Source organism: Pavona decussata, unplaced genomic scaffold (assembly GCF_977016875.1).
Source record: "Pavona decussata unplaced genomic scaffold, jaPavDecu1.1 SCAFFOLD_127, whole genome shotgun sequence".
Taxonomy (NCBI): Eukaryota; Metazoa; Cnidaria; class Anthozoa; order Scleractinia; family Agariciidae; genus Pavona; species Pavona decussata.
The window spans coordinates 1,206,311-1,229,568 of NW_028145541.1; the positions used below are offsets into that span (position 1 = coordinate 1,206,311).

General features: G+C 39.3%; 2 protein-coding genes and 1 pseudogene across 3 annotated transcripts; 1 reads left to right on the top strand and 2 right to left on the bottom strand.

The window, feature by feature from the left end:
• Positions 1-1,080: 1,080 nt before the first annotated feature.
• LOC146469099 (out at first protein-like) lies at positions 1,081-5,741 on the bottom strand. Its single transcript, XM_085123778.1, has 4 exons — positions 5,519-5,741; positions 4,275-4,409; positions 3,128-3,302; positions 1,081-1,932 (listed from the first exon to the last, which is right to left on the bottom strand). The coding sequence occupies exons 1-4, from the start codon at positions 5,732-5,734 to the stop codon at positions 1,640-1,642; spliced, it is 819 nt and encodes a 272-aa protein (XP_084979904.1). The 5' UTR covers positions 5,735-5,741; the 3' UTR covers positions 1,081-1,639.
• Positions 5,742-16,852: 11,111 nt separating this feature from the next.
• On the bottom strand, positions 16,853-19,406 carry LOC146469100 (juvenile hormone acid O-methyltransferase-like; annotated as a pseudogene). The gene is made up of 2 exons (XR_014867291.1): positions 19,111-19,406; positions 16,853-18,720 (listed from the first exon to the last, which is right to left on the bottom strand). The product of XR_014867291.1 is annotated as a juvenile hormone acid O-methyltransferase-like (transcript).
• Positions 19,407-20,506: 1,100 nt separating this feature from the next.
• On the top strand, positions 20,507-21,524 carry LOC146469101 (juvenile hormone acid O-methyltransferase-like). Its single transcript, XM_085123749.1, has one exon. It carries the CDS (start codon positions 20,507-20,509, stop codon positions 21,332-21,334), a length of 828 nt encoding a protein of 275 aa, XP_084979875.1. The 3' UTR covers positions 21,335-21,524.
• The last annotated feature ends 1,734 nt before the right edge of the window (positions 21,525-23,258 follow it).

Below are 23,258 nucleotides of genomic sequence, written 5' to 3' on the forward strand. Positions count from 1 at the left end.
ACAACCCTTGCTAAGATCTGCTTTTCCTGCATGATCATAAATAGTGCAAAATATCCGTTTATATTTGTTGAAAACCTGAGTTTCTCGGATCATCTCAAGATGCGATCTCAAGATAAACAGAACATAAGGAGTCACTTTCCCTAACAGTCGAACAAGGAACCATATCAGAGATGAAGGAAGGAGATTCTAAATTGAATGAATCTTTATGGTAAGTTGTTTTATACAAATATACAATAATTTATTTCCTATTTGTTACAATACAAAATCTTTCATAAAAGTTGCCTTTATGTAGCAAAAACATTGCAAGAGTTGAAAATAGAAAACTGAGAGAATATGGATCGTTGGATTGTAGACCACTGACGGAGAAAATCACTGTCGCATATTATTTTGCCTTTTTATTCAGTAAAAAAGTATAAATGGGAAAATAAATGAGGTTAATCATTTTTTAAAAATGATCAAATAAATAAATATGAAATCTTTGTTAAATTAGTAAACTCCAGGCCCCAAATAAATGCCAGGTTGCAAACAACAAACGTGTGCAAAAAATATTCTTTGCTGTTGAAAAATAAATCAGTGTTGATACCATTTAATTATTATTTGTCAAAGGCAAAGAAAATGTATACCAATAATTTACTTAGCCTGAGGTGAATAATAATTGTTATTGTCTTCACATAAGTTTAAGAGGTGAACATTATAAGAACAAAAAAATTAGCAAATCATTAAATAACAACACAAGTACTAAAGATGCGTTCGTGCATGATACAAAACTTGCCCTTTCATTTTGCAATGCAGATAAAATTTTGAGACCCAAGCGATCTATTAAAATCACTTCATTGTTTTACACGCACCTCCACCAATGTCATCTATTGAATAACCAACTTGCCAAAACTGACATGATTTTACTAGTCTGTGACTTAGGTGGCTACCATTAGTCTCAAGCCCTGACATGTACCTCTAAAAATTATACTTGTTCATTAATTGCGTTTGACGTAGAAAGAACACACTCGTACAAGTAATTGCGGTTGGAGTCAAGATTGCATGGGACAATGAATGGATCTTAGGATGCATATCTAGCATCCCCCGCAGATTTTGCAGGGGCAGATGACATCATTACCAACTTGGCAAAGAAGAGAGAGAGCCTGGGATTGAGATCATCAAACACACTCCCTAATCTTTGATTATTACTAGTTTTAGTCACTAGTTTTATTATTATTATTATTATTATTATTAGTAGTAGTAGTAGTAGTATTATTATTATTATTATTATTATTATTATTATTATTATTAGTATTATTATTATTATTATTATTATTATTATTATTAATTTTTTTTTTTTTTTTTTTTGCTCAGTGTGCAAACAGGCCAGATTTCTGTTAATCATGCAACCTGATTAGTTCTGGCAGTGGGCAGAATGTTTCGATCTTGCCCATGAATTGGGTTGATTTGTTGCAAGACCAGGGCCTTGTTTTCTTATGGAAAAAATAAAAATGTTATTCACCAGCCTAGGTGAGTCTGTATGAGGAAAACTGCCCCTCTACCTTGAATATTGCCCGAGGCCTCAAGACCTTGGGCACACACTTTTTCCTGACACATGCCTCTTGACAGGTGGATAACATGTACATCATTTTAGTTAGGAGGGCTATAAATTGTCATCCCAAAAGCAATGTCTCCTCTCTGCAACATAAAAATCAAACACATGACACTTTCCACATGTTTTGATCCCACAGCGATACTCCATTGGCTGTCCATTGTCATCTTGACCTTGACAGAGTTTCAGTTGGCAAGGGTACCAGCTAATACACACTTCCATACTACAGACACACTCTGCACTCAGTTCAGATGTGTCCTTGCATCCTTTTAATACTCTTTTTAAGCCAGACTGATCTTGCGACACCAACTCAAGCTTGTCAAGATCCTCACGTGTTGAATTTTCTAACAGGGAAACAAATATCACTCAAAATGACCTCTACAAAATCATTATATTATTTTAAATTTAAGTTTGTTATCGTCACCATGTACAGGTGTTTTAAATTAAGACACAAGTGAAGGGTGATTCAAATATCATTTCTTGCCTCTAACCCTTCAAGCCCTAACAGTGATCAGCATCAAATTTCTCCTTGTAATATCAATGCTTATTCAACCCTTGAGGCCATGAGAATCAAGGATATGATCACCCGAGGCGAATTTTCTTGATATTTGAATAACTTCTTCCCAGTGCTTTTATAAGAAAAGTATGGGGACAAGAAAGGAGAATTTGGTCTTTGATATAAAGGGGCACCCAATGGGTTACATGTATTTGACAAGGGATATCTGTTCAGAGGTCCTTGATCACCTCAGAAAACAGATTCATTCAGACATACAGTAAATCTGCAGTTTTCTTTCAAATGGCAAAATGGTAGCTTAAATTTTCTTGACACTGGAAAACTAATTCCTTTCACTTTCAAAGGGGCAAATATGTCATTAAAAATTTGAAAAAGGGGTAAGCTGAACCCAACAGCAGCTAGTAAATTGAGGAAATACTCCATTTCCTAAACTTTTAGCATCTTATATTTTCAGCTAAAGCAGATCAGTCTGTATTAACTCGCACAAATTTGTCTTTAAAGGGAACCTCCACTCTGACAACAAATTGACGGTTAAGTGTTGGAAATAGTGTCCGAATTCTAAATTTTAGTCTAAAACGTAGAAATAAAATTCAAGTGTGTTAAAATTAGATATGATTATCAACTATTATCGCTTTTAAATTTCCTGGGCGCAGCCATTTTGAATTTTTTGACGTGTAACGGTTGCCACTATTGTTATTCGTTAGAAGTTCTTTTGTTTGAAACAATTAAGCAACCGTATTACGTCATGAAATCCAAGACGGCGGCGCCCAGAAAGTTTAAAAGCAAATTAAAATAGGCGATAATCAAATCACATTTTGTCCGACACTGAAATATTATTTCCATGTTTTCCAACGAAATTTCAAAGTAGATTGTATTTTCAACAATTTAACAGAAATATGTTTCGAGAGTGGAGGTTCCCTTAAAATTAAGGGCATAAAATGATCTGGGGACAGAGGAGACAACAGTCTGTAAAGTATTTTACCTATTGTAAGTGCTCTTTTTGGTGAAAGACTGCTAATACTCACCTGGTAACAAAAGTTTGAGGTTCGTTCCTTTGAACAACACCCTGCCGGCATCTTTACACAATTCAGTAATCTTCTCATGAGTGACATTTATTGAGTCCAAAACAACAACATGATCCATGTCGTGAGATGCACTTGCTATGTCCTCTTCAGGAATTCGGATTGTGCTAGGGTTTTTCTGAAAATTCACAAAAAAACAATATAGAGATTTAGAAATATGTTTATGGCAAACAGCAACTGACAGAAATAAACATGTGACTGTGTTTATCCTACATTTGTTGCTCACTGTTTTCACTCTCACTAAAATTGAGTAGTTTTGCATTAGCATGAAAGATCAGAAGTATTTTACACTATTCTCATTTATGTTCTCATTTTTTCGAGAAAACGTAAATGGAATCTCATGTTTGCCATTTGTGTAAACACAATTCCAAATCGCTCTAATAATAATTATTACCTGAATGTACCTGGCTAATTAACCCTGATTTTGATCTACAGTATTTAGGATGCAGTCATTGTAAATACACAGTCCAGTCTTTTTTCAACAGGCACCTTCCAGGAATCTGTATTGCCTCCTTAAAGGGGAAGTATCACACAAATTTGCTGTCATTTCAAAACCCAAAAATGTTTGTCTGTCATCAGAAACACAGAAGTAATAAATTATCATTCCAGTGCAATAAAACTGTCGATTAGTGCCTATTGAGTGACCAGAGACAGAGTAGGCTGGTATGGATTGAAACTTGAAAAATGTTAGGCTTATGTTTTTCAAGTTCTCTCATTTTTGTTTCCAAAATGCACTAGAACAGATCACGAGTTGTTCCTTTCAAGAATTGAGTTGATTTCTTTCCTCTCATCATTCTAGAATTATGTGGCAGCTGATTGAAGGTCTTATTTCATCATTTTTAACAAAAGGTATCAAAAACCCCATGATACTTCCCCTTTAAAACAAGTTCTCCCTGAGTAAGGGTCATGTATATGTACTACTACATGTAATTTTTAAACTAACTTACTGGACAAAAGACAAATATGACTTCTAAAGAAGAGGGCCCGCATGATACAAATTGACCATAAGCCATTAATTTTTATACCTGTATAGAATTTGTGATTCCTTATTTATTTAGTTAATTCAGTTCCTTTATTACAATTTACTTACTTGTCTTAGTTTTGACATTGCATCAGATGATATGAACTCATCTTCTTCAAGCTCTGTTACAAAACACATGGCTTCATATGAACTTTCGGCTTTGTCCATCTCCCCAAGAACAACAACCTTGAAAATCTTGCGTTTCTAAAAAGATGAAATAATGGCAAAGTAATCAACAAAAAGTTATCATTTGGGTCCAGTTTTAGCAGAATGCATTCTCCTTGTTTAGAATCATTTTTACTAATATTCACAATACAACTAAGGTTTGAAATTAGGTGTATTGCATCATGCAGGCTAGCTTTCTTCACGCAATACCAGACTGAGACTAGCCAGGCCAGGCAAGCACAGATGTATTCAGCACCTTACTGATGCTGGCATCAAAGACCACCTCTTAAGGCCGATTTAGACGACACAACTTTTGCTTACGACTGTCGCATACGATTTGTAGAGCACGCGCTGCTCACATCATGCAAAAAGTCACACAACCCCACGTCATTCAGCACTGCCTTTACCTGCAATTGTCGTAGGATTTTAAAACGTTTTAAAATCCTACAACATTTTTTGTGACGTATACGACAGTCGTAAGCAAGTGGTAGATTTGATTTACAGGAAACAATTCGTGTCATAGGCCTGTCGAAAGTTTGCTGCATGCGACAAAGTCGTACCATGTAAATCGCCCCTTATATACCTCTTATTATTGAGCTCTTCCCTATGTTTAGGCAAGGCGGTAGATCTTCGAGCAAGACAGTGATAAAATGCTTTATTTATAATACAATTCATGACATTTCAAAGTTTTACACCTCTAATTCAAATGGTGCACTGGTTGGGTAACTTGGTTGGGTAGATTTGGTGCGACATGAAAGCATATGACTCAGAGAACAGGCCTGTTTACACAAGTCAATAACATAAGGTAAAACTTTTCCTGTAGATGAAGACAAGTTTCATGCCAAGGCAAAAGAGAACGAACATAATTAATGCCTCCACACACAGCAATCTGATATGGCATATATCGAAAAGAAGATTTCGGCATTCATACGGCATATGCGCTTTAAAAGTTACGGACACTGTTTCAAGACAAACTTTCAGGTTAATTTTCGCTCTCGGAGAAAATAGTTTAAGGCCCAAAACAGGATGCGCAAGTTGATTTTTGAGTGACATTATGTTTTCTATGAAATTTTCTTTTCTTTTCAACTGAATTTTTTGCTATTAATACTAAAACGCTCATCGTACGAAATGATATTGAGCTTACTTACCAAACGGAAGTCGATATAAACCGTAACATAGCGAGCTCCATTCGTAATGAAATCAATAGTAACATAGTCTTTTTCGGGATCTGCAAAGAAATTCTTTTGCACCACATCACCATCTTTTGCTTTGATGTTCACAACGAGATTTAAACTGCATTGTTGAACGACAAACACAAACAAAATTATCGACTGTAACCAAAACACTGTCAACTCCAGCGCCATTTTGACAACTACCGAGTCTTCGAAACGAATGATGGGGGTATAAATGTGCAACCACAGGTTACCCAAGAATCTCTTGCCTTTCATTGAAAAACAGGTCTGGGATGTTTTGCGGGAAATTAGTTCCCGCAAAATAAAACGCCGCAAAAATTAACTCTCTTCAATCAAATTAAAAAACTCCGCTTTTAATAAACTTGTGCCACTGGGGTGATATCAATCAATCAATCAATGTTTATTTGCCCTATTCAATGTTTTCTTACAGCAGTATTATTTCTAATAGCTTAGGAGCAGGAGCTCTCAACAAACCCTACTGGGCTTACAAGGAGAGCCCCTGGTACATAAATTTGTTGATTAACTACTCTGAATTTACATGGCTGAGTTGTATATGTAGATATCTATTTTTTTGTCTCTTACAATACTTCTAATTGTTAACAACATGATTCTCAACATTTTTAGAAATTCACTCACAGATATACATTTTAAGTTTATATGATTTTCCATTGGAAAAAGCAACCAGAGCTTGTACGATAGTCTGTATCGCAAACAAAAAAATGTGTAAAGCGGCACAGAAAATTTCAAGTGTACAGCAATTCAGTACATTAGATTGGCACGAATGGGTCATCTGAAGGAACACCATTTGCTAGGGCGTCTGCCATGCCACGTTTTTTCCATCCATTCTCGATGATTCCTAGGTTTTTCTGCATGCGCTGATTAACATCGATCAACCAACGCGAGGTAAGCTCACGCATAAGGAACTGGAATGCCCATCTCAATTGCAATATCACTGGTGTTTTGCCCAGCGTTTATCTTCTTCTCAACTTCTCCAGCATACCATCCTTGAAATTTTTCTATCATGAAATGTTTACAGTGGCGATTAACTGATACATGGGGGTTGGTTAAACGCAGCAGTGTTTGCTGGTCAAACGAGTTCTGTGATGTTATGCTTCTCCAGTATTTCTCGCACATCATTATTATTCTGCCCCTTAAAGGTGCTCCACACTGTTAAGGTTTCTTCCACTTAAATTAAATGTTCTGCTCCTTGAACAGAGAATCGCGAAAATTAGTTCCCAGCAGAAATTTTAGTCATCTCGAACCGCAAAAATTTGTTCCGCGAACCACAAAAAATCGCCAATCCCCAAAATAAAACTCCCGCAAAATTTTCGTTCCACACGGTACATGAGTATTAAATGAAATCACCTTTAGCGTATTTTGTGGTTAGGTTATTTCACCTTTTGGATAAACTACGAACATTCTTTCAATTCTTCTGTACCGGTGATTTGCATAATTTATACTCTTCCGCTCACAAGTAAAAGGGACGGCTATCACATAGATCAGATGCCCTTCAATACGGCAAATTAGACAACTTCATTTGAATTTTTTTACTTCTTTATTGTCTTAAAGTTTCGCGACAGTTTGTAAAAAAACCTTTATAAGTACCTGAGGAAAATAAAAATGTCGGGGGACTGGGACCTAATTAACCACATAATGATCGACGTCACTCTACTTGATTCAGTCCCGGGAGTGTTGTGTTTTGGTTACAAAACGCTTCAAAATGTTCGCCGACCGAAAATGTTTAGCATTTAATCGGCATAGCCGCTGGAAATTTAAACTCAGCACTCCTCGTTTATTGCGCGTTGTAACATTCACCGTGGCACTTACAAATTCAGTAGAGGTATAATGTCCAGACCACTTATTGGTGATTTGCATAGGGAAACAACGAGATAAATAAAGCCTCCCTCGCAGACGCTCTTTAGGCTCCTCACGCAATCTTTCTAAGGGCGAGACAAAAATTCTTCAATTAAAGAAAAAGTGCATGAAAAAACTGAAAAAGAAGAAAGAGTTTCGCGAAAGAGGGCATACAATCTATTTTGTGGCCGCTTGTCCCGTAATGGCATATCTCACCATTTTGGTCTACTGTTCCAAAGAAATTGGACGAAAAGTTTTCCTGCACGCTCTCGGACCCCGAGGGGCGTTATTCGCAGGCTACAATATGCTTGGCATTACTGCAAATTGAGTTTAAAATTTGCAGAGAAAACTTCAAATATTCTGTGAAGATGCTAATTTTAGAAATACATATACAAAACAAGGTCAGGTAGAACTGAATAAAGAACAAATATTCACGTTGAAACAAACATCATTGGTGTACGATTTTGCCAAATTTGTTCACTGATTTAAGGTGTCGAACGCACTCCTTTTGATAATCTTTGATTACTGCTAGTAATATAATAATGATACACTAGTCAAAATACGAAATAACTACAGCAATATTCGGATACTAAACGCGATAAATCAAAAGTGTTTCAGGGGGCGTCTTCAGGCTAGAGTTCCGTCCGATATTTAGATATCGCTGGAAGCCGGTGGTGAAAATTTAGAACTTGCTTTCTTAACAGCTACCAGTCGGCAAACAGGCGTTTCTTCCTTATTTCCTCGAAAGTCAAGACAGGGCGTTCCGTCTTCCCCAGAGTACGAAATGTACGGAGCCAGAAACGTTTGCAAACGCTCTTCCGTCACAAGCGATGGATCAAAAACACCGTGTGTACTTGACCAATGCCATTGAAGAAGACTGTCGATGTCTTCAAAAACACGGCCGTGTAATATCTGCGCTTCGTAGCTCCGAATAATTTCAAATCCAGCTAATGAGCAATACTCCTCGATCTTCGCCTTTGGTTCGCATTGATACATCTGGCAAATTCGCTCTGCGTTTTCAGGATTCAATTCCTTGTAGGCGTTTAACGAAAACGGAGGCAGATGGGTGATGTAATGGAAAGCAATTTTCCCGCCAACCTTAAGACTTTGAAACGTGTTGTGGAAGACTTGTTGTTTGTCAGCAATCCAGTGAATGACATGATTACTGAACACAATGTCGTAAGACTCAGAGCAAATTCCTGGGAAGTCTGAAGCGCTTCCGTCGACAAATGAGAGATTCTTGATTTCACTGTGAGTTTTCCGAGCCAACTGAATTCGTTCCTTATCAGGATCAACACCAATGACCTTTCCCTCGGGTCCTACCAGCCCAGCTAGGTAAGCAGACAGCTCTCCTGTACCGCAACCTAAATCCAAGATGGCATCTCCTGCTTGAGGACAAACATCAGCTTGGATGAACATTTCACCATCCACCTTTTGTACAGAGAGCGAAGTTTGTCGGTAGCCCTCTGCTGCGCTTATACTGGAAGATTGTCCCGCCATCTTTTTCACCCTCACCTTGGATGTTCTTGGCTTCATCCGATATGGCCGACTTACTTACGTAGATATAACCCATGCACGTACTAATGTCAATTCCGCGTGCTCTCACTGGACGAGACTGAAAAAAAATTAACATAAAAAAAACTCGTCCAATTTAGGAACAACAGGCCAAGCCAAGCATATCTTTAATATGTTTCTTTGTTCCTTCTGTTTTGATTTCTATCGGTGCTATTTTTAAGTAGTTACCACTAGACACGAAAGATCGAAATAGTACATAAGCAGACGTGATTCATCGTTCACATCAGGTGTTGTCCCATCACCAGCTAGCAAACAACTTTGAAAAAATGCGCCCACAAAATCAGCGAATAAACTCTGCATTCCCCTGAATAAAAAATCATCCATACAGAAAACAAGTTGTGAATTCCTTCACCATTTTCTGTCCCTAAGCAGATCTCGAGTAGCTAATCGAACAATGTTTGAAAACCTTGGGCTTACATTCTGCAGAGAGCCGTCTTGGTGGTAGTCTCCCTCGCAGCAGTTTTTAGTGTCTTTACTGGGGAGGAGCGTTGCCTGACGACACTAAAAACGGCTGCGAGGGAGACTATCTTGGTGGATTTTTTGCAAAAATCCAAGATGGTGTGCCATGGTTGGGGAGAAACACCAGTCTGGATGAACATTTCACCGTCTGTCTTTTGCACGGAAAAGCGAGGCTTGCTTGTAGCCCTCGGCTGCGCTTCACTGAGTTGCTACAAAATTTTGTCATGTTTCTTATCTTCTATAGACCCAATGCAAAAATGGCTGACATTTTAATGCTCTTTTGTTTGCATTCAAATTAGCCTCACAAACTTCGTTCTTGAGTTTAAAATTGAAACGAATATTTCACCGTGAACGAGGCTAGTGAGTCTAATTTGAATGCACACAAAAGAGCATTAAAATATCAGCCATTTCTGCATAGGGTCTATGGTGTTAGCGTTTTCAAGTAGAATGCGAGATAGCTGCACGGGCGCACCCTAAATGATCATGACTCTCTTTGCAAAACAGGCTTGAATCACGGCGAGAAGGAATGATTGAGTATTTGGCTATGTCAATGCCTCGAGCGCCGGTGCATTGTGACAGGCTTCAATAACTTCTGCTTGAGGTAGAAGTTATTTTTGCTCCCTGTACACAATTAAGGGGCAAAACAATTCTTAAAATTCGGCGCAATCCAAAAATTGCATCATATTCTTCCAGCATATAGCTCCATAAACATCTCAGAATGTTTGAGTGATTTTTAGAGCGTTTACAAAGAAGTAGTAACTTTTAAGGAAATTGAGGGAACTACTTTTTAAGAGGAGGTTAACAATTACTAGACGAACGCCAAGCCTGTCTGGTTAGTAGCCGATAATTTTTATTCTATTCTCTGTAAAGTGATTTAAAGTTAACAGAATAAAATTGTGTACGGTTTTCGGGTTCTCCAAGAAAATAAAAGCTATTGCTGAGGTGTTTCATGAAATTAGCAGACAGTGGCTATCCACAAGTTTCCTTGTAATGTATAGAATTGGAGCGTTTCCCCCGCGCACCAACGGTGTGGCAAGCGTGTAGATTAAATGGGTCACAGGTGCAAGCACAGGTTTCAGTTTTGGTCGCCCTACATAAAAATATCTGCTCATATTGTAAGCCGCAGATATTGACTTGCCGAAATGTAAAAAAAAAAAAAAATCCACCAAGACGGCTCTCTGCAGAATGTAAGCCCTGCAACGTTTTCAAACATTGTTCGATAAGCTCCTCAAGATCTGCTTAGGGACAGAAAATGGCGAAGGAAATTCACAACTTGTTTTCTGAATGGACGATTTTTTTATTCTAGGAATGCAGAGTTTATTCGCTGATTTTGTGGGCGCATTTTTTCAAAGTTGTTTGCTAGCTGGTGATGGGGCAATAACTGATGTATGATGATGTATCGTGTCTGCTTTTTTACTACTTCGATCTTTCTTGTCTAGTGGTCACCACTTTAAAAAAGAACCGGTAGAAAACAAAACAGAACGGAACAAAGCAACATATCGATCAGTGAAGATATGCTTGGCTTGGCCTGTTGTTCCTAAATTAAACGCGTTCTTTATACCCTTTTTTCAGTCTCGTCCACTGAAAGCACGCGGGAACTGACATCAGTACGTGCATGGGTTATATTTACGTGAGCAAGCCGGCCATATCGGATGAAGCCAAGAACATCCAAGGTGAGGGTGAAAAAGATGGAGGGACAATCTTCCAGTATAAGCGCAGCAGAGGGCTACAGACAAACTTCGCTCTCTGTGCAAAAGGTGGATGGTGAAATGTTCATCCAAGCTGATGTTTGTCCTCAAGCAGGAGATGCCATCTTGGATTTAGGTTGCGGTACAGGAGAGCTGTCTGCTTACCTAGCTGGGCTGGTAGGACCCGAGGGAAAGGTCATTGGTGTTGATCCTGATAAGGAACGAATTCAGTTGGCTCGGAAAACTCACAGTGAAATCAAAAATCTCTCATTTATTGAAGGCAGCGCTTCAAGCTTCCCAGATTTTGTCAGCTCAAATTCTTTTGACATTATTTTCAGTAATTACGTCCTTCACTGGATCGCAGACAAAAAACAAGCCTTCAAGAATATGTTTGAAAGTCTTAACGTTGGTGGCAAGATTGCAATGAGCTTCATCACCCGTCAACCTTCGTTCGAGTTCAACTGTTATAAGGAGCTTAATCCTGAGAACGTAGAGAATATTTGCCAAATGATGCACTACGAGTCGAGGGCTATGATCGAGCAGTATTGTTGTTCAGCTGGATTTGAAATAATTCGGAGCTACAAGGCGCACAGCATAGAACGAGTTTTTCAAAGCGTCGAAAGCCTCCTGGAATTTCACTGGTCCACTACCCATGGTGTGTTTAATCCTTCGCTTGTCACCGAAGAGCGTTTGCAGAGGTTTTTAGATTCATACTCCAGCAAAGACGATGGAACGCCCTGCGTTGACTTTCTTGGAATTAAGGAAGTATCGCCTGTCTGTAGAATAATAGCTATCAAAAAAGCAAGATGTCCTCCTTCGATATATTAACGATATATAAGTTATAGATGGGACGAACACTAGACAGGTTTAAGACACTTTGGCTCGCAGCCACTATAACTTATTTATCCTGGAAAACGCACGTTAGTGGTGAAATTACATGTTCACGATTTTGTTGTCTAAAGTAGAACAGATTTTGGGGATGCAAATTCAATTCAGTCTGTAAAAGTCGCAATAACATGATCAAAGCTCCTCCTCTTAATCATTAAAAAAGATTAAACAAAATAAAACAAACTCCTTACAACATAGGTAAAGCTCCTCACTTCAATGACCATGGAAAAACGAATCGGCAAAAATCACGGCAAAATACTGCCTCATCCAACAAGTTCCGTTTATCAAAATTCCGTACGGCGAGCTCGAGTAAAAAAGACTTAGCCAAGCGTTAGCCAAGCGTTTGTAACTTGGACAAAAAAGAGCCGAGAACGAGCACCAAAGCTGTGAAATGAACAGGGAACCCAACGACCCCCAATCGTCCCTAATACGCCAGAAGTGTCTTAAATAGATTTCTGTATGCTAATGAACCCGGCTTGGTTAATTTGGAGCTGCCCTAAAAATATTTAACTGTCCAGATATGTTAGGGGAACTTTGGTCGAGTCGAAAGTTCGAGGGAAATTTTTTGTCTCATCCGAAAGTTTTATCTATACTGATGGGTCTTGTCGAAAGTTCGAGGAGACGGAGTACCATACTTTCATTAGAAAATATTAGGGGACATTTTTTCTTGAACTATGTGACAATGGAAATTTAGCGAAAATCTTAGGCAATAAAAATGCTCATCCAAATTCTATAGGCCAACCGCCTGTCTATCCGAAAACGCGTTAGGGGATGAAATTATACGCTCCTCTAAGACCCAATTACGCATTCCCCCCAATCCCCGCTAAATAAACAGGGTTGCTCGGCTGTAGCAAAAACAACGACCGCTAAATGTTCTGAGTAGCGCCCATGAATTAGAAAAAATAAAAGTAATGTTCTTGATCTTAACTCCCAAAAAATAGTACCACATTCAGGTAACTCCTACCACCAGAGTCACACTCGGATGTTTGCACTGTGCGAGTTTCGGGATGTTTTGCACTGGCTCAAGTTTCACATCTTGGTCATTACCTCAGATATCTTTTGACATGGAAACACCTCCAAAGACCTCCAAATGTTGCCAGTTTTGCTTAGTTTTACAGATTTTGTTAGTTATTATCATAGGGGCGGCAGTAAGAATTGCAGTTAGGCTTCCACCTTAGGATCACTCAAAAAACTCCAAAAGGAAATAAACGAATGCCCGCTCTCCCTCCCCAGTTAACTCGTCGTGCACAGCAAAACTTGAATATAGTCATACTCCCCCCTTCCCCTCCCCTACACCCTGCGTCCGACCATGAAAGCGATGCCGTCCGTACCCATTTACCTCACACAAGCGTACAGCCATATCACCCGGGCAATGGCAGCCACGGACAGCTCTTTCGGCCTTTTAGGCGTCATCAGCCTAAACAGCTGTGCATGGGTGCCACTGTCTACGTGATATGGCTGTACACACCCGTGATGGTCTTGGCCATACCGCGGAGCTGTGCAGTGTGACCATTACTTTGAGATGTTCCTTTTTCTTTTAATATCTGAAATATGTTTCGGAATGACTCGATTAGCTCCCTTTTCAATAAGCGCCTTCCCCCCTTACAATTCGAATGTGATTTTGTTAATGAGTGCCTTAATTACGGAAGCGCCTTTATTCTAATAAGCGTCCCTATTTTATGCTTTGCTTTCTGCTACACTGAAGGAAGCCAAAACTTTATATTCACGCGCGGATACTACTGCCTGCTACGAAGGCTATTTAGTCGTAAGCAATTAAAGCCAGATATTCAGTTAGCCATGTTATATCACAACTTTCAGTAGCGGCCTATAGTGGCCGATGTGTTGAACTCACTTTTCAGGATTACGTTTCCATACCGTGTTTTATTTCTTGCGTCACTAGCGCGAACGAGCCAGTGCTCCCACATACACCGTTAAAACACTGAAAATATTGGAAATATAAGCTATAGGTCTTTAGTGCCGATTTCATTTCGCAAGGAAGACCAGAAGATGATCAAATAGGAGCTATTTCTAAGGCATGTTATAAGTATGGGCAATCAAATTGTGCAAAATGAAATAATTGCAATTGGGTCTTGGCAAAACTCTAATAAATTCCTGAGCCTAAATAATTAGATTTTTGACAAAGCGCACGTAAAATTATTTCCTAATTTTACTAGCATACAATTTGAGTAGAGATAACGCGTTCAAAACGCGTTTAAACCGCTTTCAAAATGTGTTGAAAACGCATTTTGAGTGCGTTTCAAACACGTTTTTAACGCTTCTCAAACGGGTTTCAATCGCGTTTTGAAAGAGTTTCAAACGCATTTTAAACGCGTTTTGAATGCATTTTGAACGCGTTTCAAACGCCTTTTAAACTCGTTGTAAACGCGTTTTGAACGCGTTTGAAACTCGTTTTGAACCCGTTTCAAACTCGTTTTAAACGCGGTTTAGACTTGTTATAAACGCTTTTTGAACGCGTTTGAAAGGCGTTTTTACCGCGTTTAGAAGGCGTTTCAAACGCGTTTTAAATGGGCTTTAAACGCGCTTTCAACTGGTTTTGAACGCGTTTTAATCGCGTTTTAAACGAGTTTTAACGCTTTTTTCAAATGGTGCACTGGTTGGGTAACTTGGTTGGGTAGATTTGGTGCGACATGAAAGCATATGACTCAGAGAACAGGCCTGTTTACACAAGTCAATAACTTAAGGTAAAACTTTTCCTGTAGATGAAGACAAGTTTCATGCTAAGGCAAAAGAGAACAAACATAGTTAATGCCTCCACACACAGCAATCTGATATGGCATATATCGAAAAGAAGATTTCGGCATTCATACGGCATATGCGCGCGGATACTGTTTTCACGACAAACTTTAGCTTTCGGGTTAATTTTCGCTCTCAGAGAAAATAGTTTAAGGCCCAAAACAGGATGCGCAAGTTGACTTTTAAGTGACAGTACGTTTGCTATGAAATTTTTTCTTCCTTTCAACTGAATTCTTTGCTATTAATACTAAAACGCTCATCATACGAAATGATATTGAGCTTACTTACTAAACGGAAGTCGATATAAACCGTAACATAGCGAGCTCCATTCGTAATGAAATCAATAGTAACATAGTCTTTTTCGGGATCTGCAAAGAAATTCTTTTGCACCACATCACCATCTTTTGCTTTGATGTTCACAACGAGATTTAAACTGCATTGTTGAACGACAAACACAAACAAAATTAGCGACTGTAACCAAACCACTGTCAACTCCAGCGCCATTTTGACAACTATCAAGTCTTCGAAAGGAATGATGGGTGTAAATGTGCAGTCACAGGTCACCCAAGAATCTCTTGCCTTTCATTGAAAAAGAGGTCTGCGATGCTCTAACTATAGTGTGTGTACGGCGGCCATGTTGGAGGACTAAAACAATAGAAGATATTTGCATAAAAATAGAATATATTTCCCAAAGGAAAATCATTGTATTGTTTCGGTCCTCCAACATGGCCGTCGTGCACACACACCATAGTTACCGTGTAGCATGGAAATTTTGCGGGTTCTGATTTTTGCGGATAGACCTCGATCCGCAAAAATCAACTCTCTTCAATCAAATTAAAAAACTCCGCTTTTAATAAACTTGTGCCACTGGGGTGATATCAATCAATCAATCAATCAATGTTTATTTGCCCTATTTAATGTTTTCTTACAGCAGTATTATTTCTAATAGCTTAGGAGCAGGAGCTCTCAACAAACCCTACTGGGCTTACAAGGAGAGACCCTGGTACGTAAATTTGTTGATTAACTACTCTGAATTTACGTGGCTGAGTCCCATATGTAGGTATCTATTTTTCTGTCTTTTACAATACTTCTAATTGTTAACAACATAATTCTCAACATTTTTAGAAATTCACTCACAGATATACATTTTAAGTTAACATGATTTTCCATTGGAAAAAGCAACCAGAGCTTATACGATAGCCTGTATCGCAAACAAAAAAATGTGTAAAGCGGCACAGAAAATTTCAAGTGTACAGCAATTCAGTACATTAGATTGGCACGAATGGGTCATCTGAAGGAACACCATTTGCGAGGGCGTCTGGCATGCCACGTTTATTCCATCCATTCTCGATGATTCCTAGGTTTTTCTGCATGCACTGATTAACATCGATCAACCAAAGCGAGGTAAGCTCACGCATAAGTAACTGGAATGCACATCTCAATTGCAATATCACTGGTGTTTTGCCCAGCGTTAATCTTCTTCTCAACTTCTCCAGCATACCATCCTTGAAATTTTTCTCTCATGAAATGTTTACAGTGCTGATTAACTGATACATCAAGGGGTTGGTTAAACACAGCAGTATTTGCTGGTAAGACGACTTCTGTGATGTTATGCTTCTCCAGTATTTCTCGCACATCATTATTATTCTGCCCCTTACAGGTGTTCCATACTGTTAAGGTTTCTTCCACTTAAATGCTCTGCTCCGTGAATAGAGAATCGCAAAAATTAGTTCCCAGCAGAAATTTTAGCCATCTCGAACGGCAAAAATTTGTTCCCGCAAACCACAAAAAATCGCCAATCCGCAAAATTTTCGTTCCACATAGATGAGTATTAAATGAACTCACCTTTTGTGGTTAGGTTATTTCACCTTTTGGATAAACTACGAACATTCCTTCAATTCTTCTGTACCGGTGATTTGCATAATTTATACTCTTCCGCTCACTAGTAAAAGGGACGGCTATCACAAACATCAGATTCCCTTCAATACGGCAAATTAGACAACTTCATTTGAATTTTTTTACTTCTTTATTGTCTTAAAGTTTCGCGACAGTTTGTAAAAAAAACCTTTATAAATAGCTGAGGAAAATAAAAATGTCGGGGGACTGGGACCTAATTAACCACATAATGATCGACGTCACTCTACTTGATTCAGTCCCGGGAGTGTTGTGTTTTGGTTACAAAACGCTTCAAAATGTTCGCCGACCGAAAATGTTTAGCATTTAATCGGCATAGCCGCTGGAAATTTAAACTCAGCACTCCTCGTTTATTGCGCGTTGTAACATTCACCGTGGCACTTACAAATTCAGTAGAGGTATAATGTCCAGACCACTTATTGGTGATTTGCATAGGGAAACAACGAGATAAATAAAGCCTCCCTCGCAGACGCTCTTTAGGCTCCTCACGCAATCTTTCTAAGGGCGAGACAAAAATTCTTCAATTAAAAAAAAAGTGCATGAAAAAACTGAAAAAGAAGAAAGAGTGTCGCGAAAGAGGGCATACAATCTATTTTGTGGCCGCTTGTTCCGTAATGGCATATCTCACCATTTTGGTCTACTGTTCCAAAGAAATTGGACGAAAAGTTTTCCTGCACGAACTCGGACCCAGAGGGGCGTTATTCGCAGGCTACAATATGCTTGGCATTACTGCAAATTGAGTTTAAAATTTGCAAAGAAAACTTCAAATATTCTGTGAAGATGCTAATTTTAGAAATATATATACAAAACAAGGCCAGGTAGAACTGAATAAAGAACAAATATTCACATTGAAACGAACATCATTGGTGTACGATTTTGCCAAATTTGTTCACTGATTTAAGGTGTCGAACGCACTCCTTTTGATAATCTTTGATTACTGCCGAGTAATATAATAATGATACACTAGTCAAAATACGAAATAACTACAGCAATATTCGGATACTAAACGCGATAAATCAAAAGTGTTTCAGGGGGCGTCTTCAGGCTAGAGTTCCGTCCGATATTTAGATATCGCTGGAAGCCGGTGGTGAAAATTTAGAACTTGCTTTCTTAACAGCTACCAGTCGGCAGACAGGCGTTTCTTCCTTATTTCCTCGAAAGTCAAGACAGGGCGTTCCGTCTTCCCCAGAGTACGAAATGTACGGAGCCAGAAACGTTTGCAAACGCTCTTTCGTCACAAGCAATGGATCAAAAACACCGTGTGTACTTGACCAATGCCATTGAAGAAGACTGTCGATGTCTTCAAAAACACGGCCGTGTAGTATCTGCGCTTCGTAGCTCCGAATAATTTCAAATCCAGCTAATGAGCAATACTCCTCGATCTTCGCCTTTGGTTCGCATTGATACATCTGGCAAATTCGCTCTGCGTTTTCAGGATTCAATTCGTTGTAGGCGTTTAACGAAAACGGAGGCAGATGGGTGATGTAATGGAAAGCAATTTTCCCGCCAACCTTAAGACTTTCAAACATGTTGTGGAAGACTTGTTGTTTGTCAGCAATCCAGTGAATGACATGATTACTGAACACAATGTCGTAAGACTCAAGAGCAATATCCTGGGAAGTCTGAAGCGCTTCCGTCGACAAATGAGAGATTCTTGATTTCTTCGTGAGTTTTCTGAGCCAGTTGAACTCGTTTCTTATCAGGATCAACACCAATAACCTTTCCCTCGGGTCCTACCATCCCAGCTAGCTAAGCAGACAGCTCTCCTGTACCGCAACCTAAATCCAAGATGACATCTCCTGCTTGAGGACAAACATCAGCTTGGATGAACATTTCACCATCCACCTTTTGCACAGAGAGCGAAGTTTGTCTGTAGCCTTCTGCTGCGCTTATACTGGAAGATTGTCCCGCCATCTTTTTCACCCTCACCTTGGATGTACTTAGCGTCATCCGATATGGCCGGCGTACTTACGTAAGCTTAAATATAACCCATGCACGTACTAATGTCAGTTCCGCGTGCTCTCACTGGACGAGACTGAAAAAAAAATTAACATAAAAATAATTCGTCCAATTTAGGAGCAACAGGCCAAGCCAAGCATATCTTTAATATGTTGCTTTGTTCCTTCTGTTTTGATTTCTACCGGTGCTATTTTTAAGTAGTGACATCCAGACACGAAAGATCAAAATAGTACAAAAGCAGACGTGATTCATTGTTCACCTCAGTTATTGCCCCATCACCAGCTAGCAAACAACTTTGTAGAAATTCGCCCCGATAAAGTCAGCGAATAAACTCTGCATTCCTGGAATAAAAAATCATCCATACAGAAAACAAGTTGTGGATTTCCTTCACCATTTTCTGTCCCTAAGCAGATCTCGAGTAGCTAATCGAACGATGTTTGAAAACCTTGGGCTTACATTCTGCAGAGAGTCGTCTTGGTGGATTTTTTGCAAAAATCGAAGATGGTGTGCCCTGGTTGGGGAGAAACACCAGTCTGGATGAACATTTCACCGTCTGTCTTTTGCACGGAAAGCGAGGCTTGCTTGTAGCCCTCCGCTGCGCTTCAGTTGCTACAAAATGTTGTCATGTTTCTTATCTTCTATGGTGTTAGCGTTCTCAAGTCAAATGGGAGATACCTGCACGGGCGCACCCTAAATGAGCATGACTCTCTTTGCAAAATAGGCTTGAATCATTTAATATCCGGACGGCGAGAAGGAATGATTGAGTATTTGGCTAAGTCAATGCCTCTAGCGCCGGCGCATTGTGACAGGCTTCAATAACTTCTGCTTGAGGTAGAAGTTATTTTTGCTCCCTGTACACAATTAAGGGGCAAAACAATTCTTAAAATTTGGCGCAATCCAAAAATTGCATCATATTCTTCCAGCATATAGCTCCATAAACATCTCAGAATATTTGAGTGATTTTTAGAGCGTTTACAAAGAAGTAGTAACTTCTATTAGGGAAATTGAGAGACCTACTTTTTAAGAGGAGGTTAACAATTACTAGACGAACACCAAGCCTGTCTGGTTAGTAGCCGATAATTTTTATTCTATTCTCTGTAAAGTGATTTAAAGTTAACAGAATAAAATTGTGTACGGTTTTCGGGTTCTCCAAGAAAATAAAAGCTATTGCTGAGGTGTTTCATGACATTAGCAGACAGTGGCTATCCACAAGTTTCCTTGTAATGTATAGAATTGGAGCGTTTTCCCCGCGCACCAACGGTGTGGCAAGCGTGTAGATTAAATGGGTCACAGGTGCAAGCACAGGTTTCAGTTTTGGTCGCCCTACATAAAAATATCTGCTCATATTGTAAGCCGCAGATATTGACTTGCCGAAATGTAAAAAACATAAGCTCCTCGAGATCTGCTTAGGGACAGAAAATGGTGAGGGAAGTTCATAACTTGTTTTCTGTATGGACGATTTTTTATTCCAGGAATGCAGAGTTTATTCGCTGATTTTATGGGCAAATTTCTTCAAAGTTGCTTGCTAGCTGGTGATGGGACAATAACTGATGTGAAAAATGAATCATCTCTGCTTTTTTATTACTTGGATCTTTCTTGTCTAGTGGTCACCACTTTAAAAAAGCACCGGTAGAAAACAAAACAGAACGGAACAAAGCAACATATCGATCAGTGAAGATATGCTTGGCTTGGCCTGTTGTTCCTAAATTAAACGCGTTCTTTATGCCCTTTTTTCAGTCTCGTCCAGTGAAAGCACGCGAAACTGACATTAGTACGTGCATGGGTTACATTTACGTGAGTAAGCCGGCCATATCGGATGAAGCCAAGTACATCCAAGGTGAGGATGAAAAAGATGGCGGGACAATCTTCCAGTATAAGCGCAGCAGAAGGCTACAGACAAACTTCGCTCTCTGTGCAAAAGGTGGATGGTGAAATGTTCATACAAGCTGATGTTTCTCCTCAAGCAGGAGATGTCATCTTGGATTTAGGTTGTGGTACAGGAGAGCTGTCTGCTTACCTAGCTGGGCTGGTGGGACCCGAGGGAAAGGTCATTGGTGTTGATCCTGATAAGGAACGAATTCAGTTGGCTCGGAAAACTCACAGTAAAATGAAAAATCTCTCATTTATTGAAGGCAGCGCTTCAAACTTCCCAGATTTTGTCAGCTCAAATTCTTTTGACATTATTTTCAGTAATTACGCCCTTCACTGGATCGCAGACAAAAAACAAGCCTTCAAGAATATGTTTGAAAGTCTTACTGTTGGTGGCAAGATTGCAATGAGCTTCATCACCCGTCAACCTTCCTTCGAGTTCAACTGTTATAAGGAGCTTAATCCTGAGAACGTAGAGAATATTTGCCAAATGATGCACTACGAGTCGAGGGCTATGATCGAGCAGTATTGTTGTTCAGCTGGATTTGAAATCATTCGGAGCTATAAGGCGCACAGCATTGAACGAGTTTTTCAAAGCGTCGAAAGCCTCCTGGAATTTCACTGGTCCACTACCCATGGTGTGTTTAATCCTTCGCTTGTCACCGAAGAGCGTTTGCAGAGGTTTTTAGATTCATACTCCAACAAAGACGATGGAACGCCCTGTGTTGACTTCCTTGGAATTAAGGAAGTATCGCCTGTCTGTAGAATGATAGCTGTCAAAAAAGCAAGATGTCCTCCTTCGATATATTAGCGATATATAAGTTATACATGGGACGAACACTAGACAGGTTTAAGACACTTTGGCTCGCAGCCACTATAACTTATTTATCCTGGAAAACGCACGTTAGTGGTGAAATTACATGTTTACGATTTTGCTGTCTAAAGTAGAACAGATTTTGGGGATGCAAATTCAATTCATTCTGTAAAAGTCACAATAACATGATCAAGTTTGATCAGTTTCATGATCAGTTTGAGGGCCACAAGTTTATTAGCCTTTGGCTATTAAGTGCCACCCTCTTTAAATAAAGGCTTTACTTACTTACTTACTTACTTACTTACTTACTTACTTACCGATGCTTACTTGCGGGGACCATATATCGCTACCTGCACTCTGGGGACACCGACTTCCAGTATAGCTAATACCAAAAGAGAGAGTGCATTTTAATGTACTCCCAACAAGGGAACGTCCAGAGCCATTATATTATAAAAATTGTAAATCGCTAACTGTGGGGACAAATACTCAATGTAATTATGGGGACTGCTTATAAAGTTCTTCGTTGTGGGGACTCGAAAATGTTCAGTCCACGATGTACTTATGAAAACTTACAAGGAAATCAAACTGATGGGACTGATGGAATACTTATTTTTAGGATAAGCGAGGGTAGGCTAACCTTTCTCACTTACTTACTTACTTACTCACTTACTTACTTACTTACTTACTCACTTACTATCAAAGCTCCTCCTCTTAATCATTAAAAATGATTAAACAAAATAAAACAAACTCCTTACAACATAGGTAAAGCTCCTCACTTCAATGACCATGGAAAAACGAATCGGCAGAAATCACGGCAAAATACTGCCTCATCCAACAAGATCCGTTTATCAAAATTCCGTACGGTGAGCTCGAGTAAAAAAGACTTAGCCAAGCGTTAGCCAAGCGTTTGTAACTTGGACAAAAAAGAGCCGAGAACGAGCACCAAAGCTGTGAACCAGTGAACAGGGCACCCAACGACCCCCAATCGTCCCTAATACGCCAGAAGTGCCTTAAATAGATTTCGGTATGTTTAAAAAGCCTGCTTGGTTAATTTGGAGCTGCCCTAAAAATATTTAACTGTCCAGATATGTTAGGGGAACTTTGGTCGAGTCGAAAGTTCGAGGGAAATTCTTTGTCTCATCCGAAAGTCTTGTCGAAATTTCGAGGAGACGGAGTAGCCATACTTTCATTAGAAAATTTTAGGGGACGTTTTTTTCTTGAACTATGTGACTATGGAAATTTAGCGAAAATCTTAGGCAATAAAAATGCTCATCCGAATTTTATAGGCCAACCACCTGTTTATCCGAAAAAGTTAGGGGATGAAATTGTACGCTCCTTAAGAGCGAATTATGCATTCCCCCATAGACAGGGTTGCTCGGCTGTAGCAAAAAAACAACCCCTAAATGGTCTGAGTAGCGCCCATGAATAAGAAAAATAAAAGTAATATTTTTGATCTTAACTCCCAAAAGATAGTACCGCATTGAGGTAACTCCTACCACCAGAGTCACACTCGGATGTTTGCACTGTGCGATTTTCGGGATGTTTTGCATTTCACGTTTCACATCTTGGTCATTACCTCAGATATCTTCACAGGGTGCCCACACAAACGGTGTGACTGGTGACTGTTTACAAAATTTAGAGGATTTGTATGGAAATATTATAAGCGGTTCGTATTAAAGCCAAATGTTAGGGTTTATCTGAAAAGTCATAATAAATGTAAACTTACCTCAATCGTTGTGCTTTGTCGCTCTTTTGCCTGAAAACGGCGAATTTAGGCGATTTTGAAGGTTTTGCTTTCGTCGTTTACCTGAGCGTTATGCACAACGATTGAGGTAAGGTTACATTTATTGTGACTTTTCAGATAAACATTTTCCCTAACATTTGGCTTTAATACGAACCTTATAATATTTCCATACAAATC

Excerpts from the sequence above, each read along its gene's own strand:
- LOC146469099 (XM_085123778.1), bottom strand. The coding sequence starts at position 5,734 with ATGGCGCTGGAGTTGACAGTGTTTTGGTTACAGTCGATAATTTTGTTT. Across the intron at positions 3,303-4,274 it reads CAATGTCAAAACTAAGACAA|AAAAACCCTAGCACAATCCG; the intron begins GTAAGTAAATTG and ends GTGAATTTTCAG. Across the intron at positions 1,933-3,127 it reads CCTCAAACTTTTGTTACCAG|AAAATTCAACACGTGAGGAT; the intron begins GTGAGTATTAGC and ends TTTCCCTGTTAG.
- LOC146469101 (XM_085123749.1), top strand. The coding sequence starts at position 20,507 with ATGGCGGGACAATCTTCCAGTATAAGCGCAGCAGAAGGCTACAGACAA.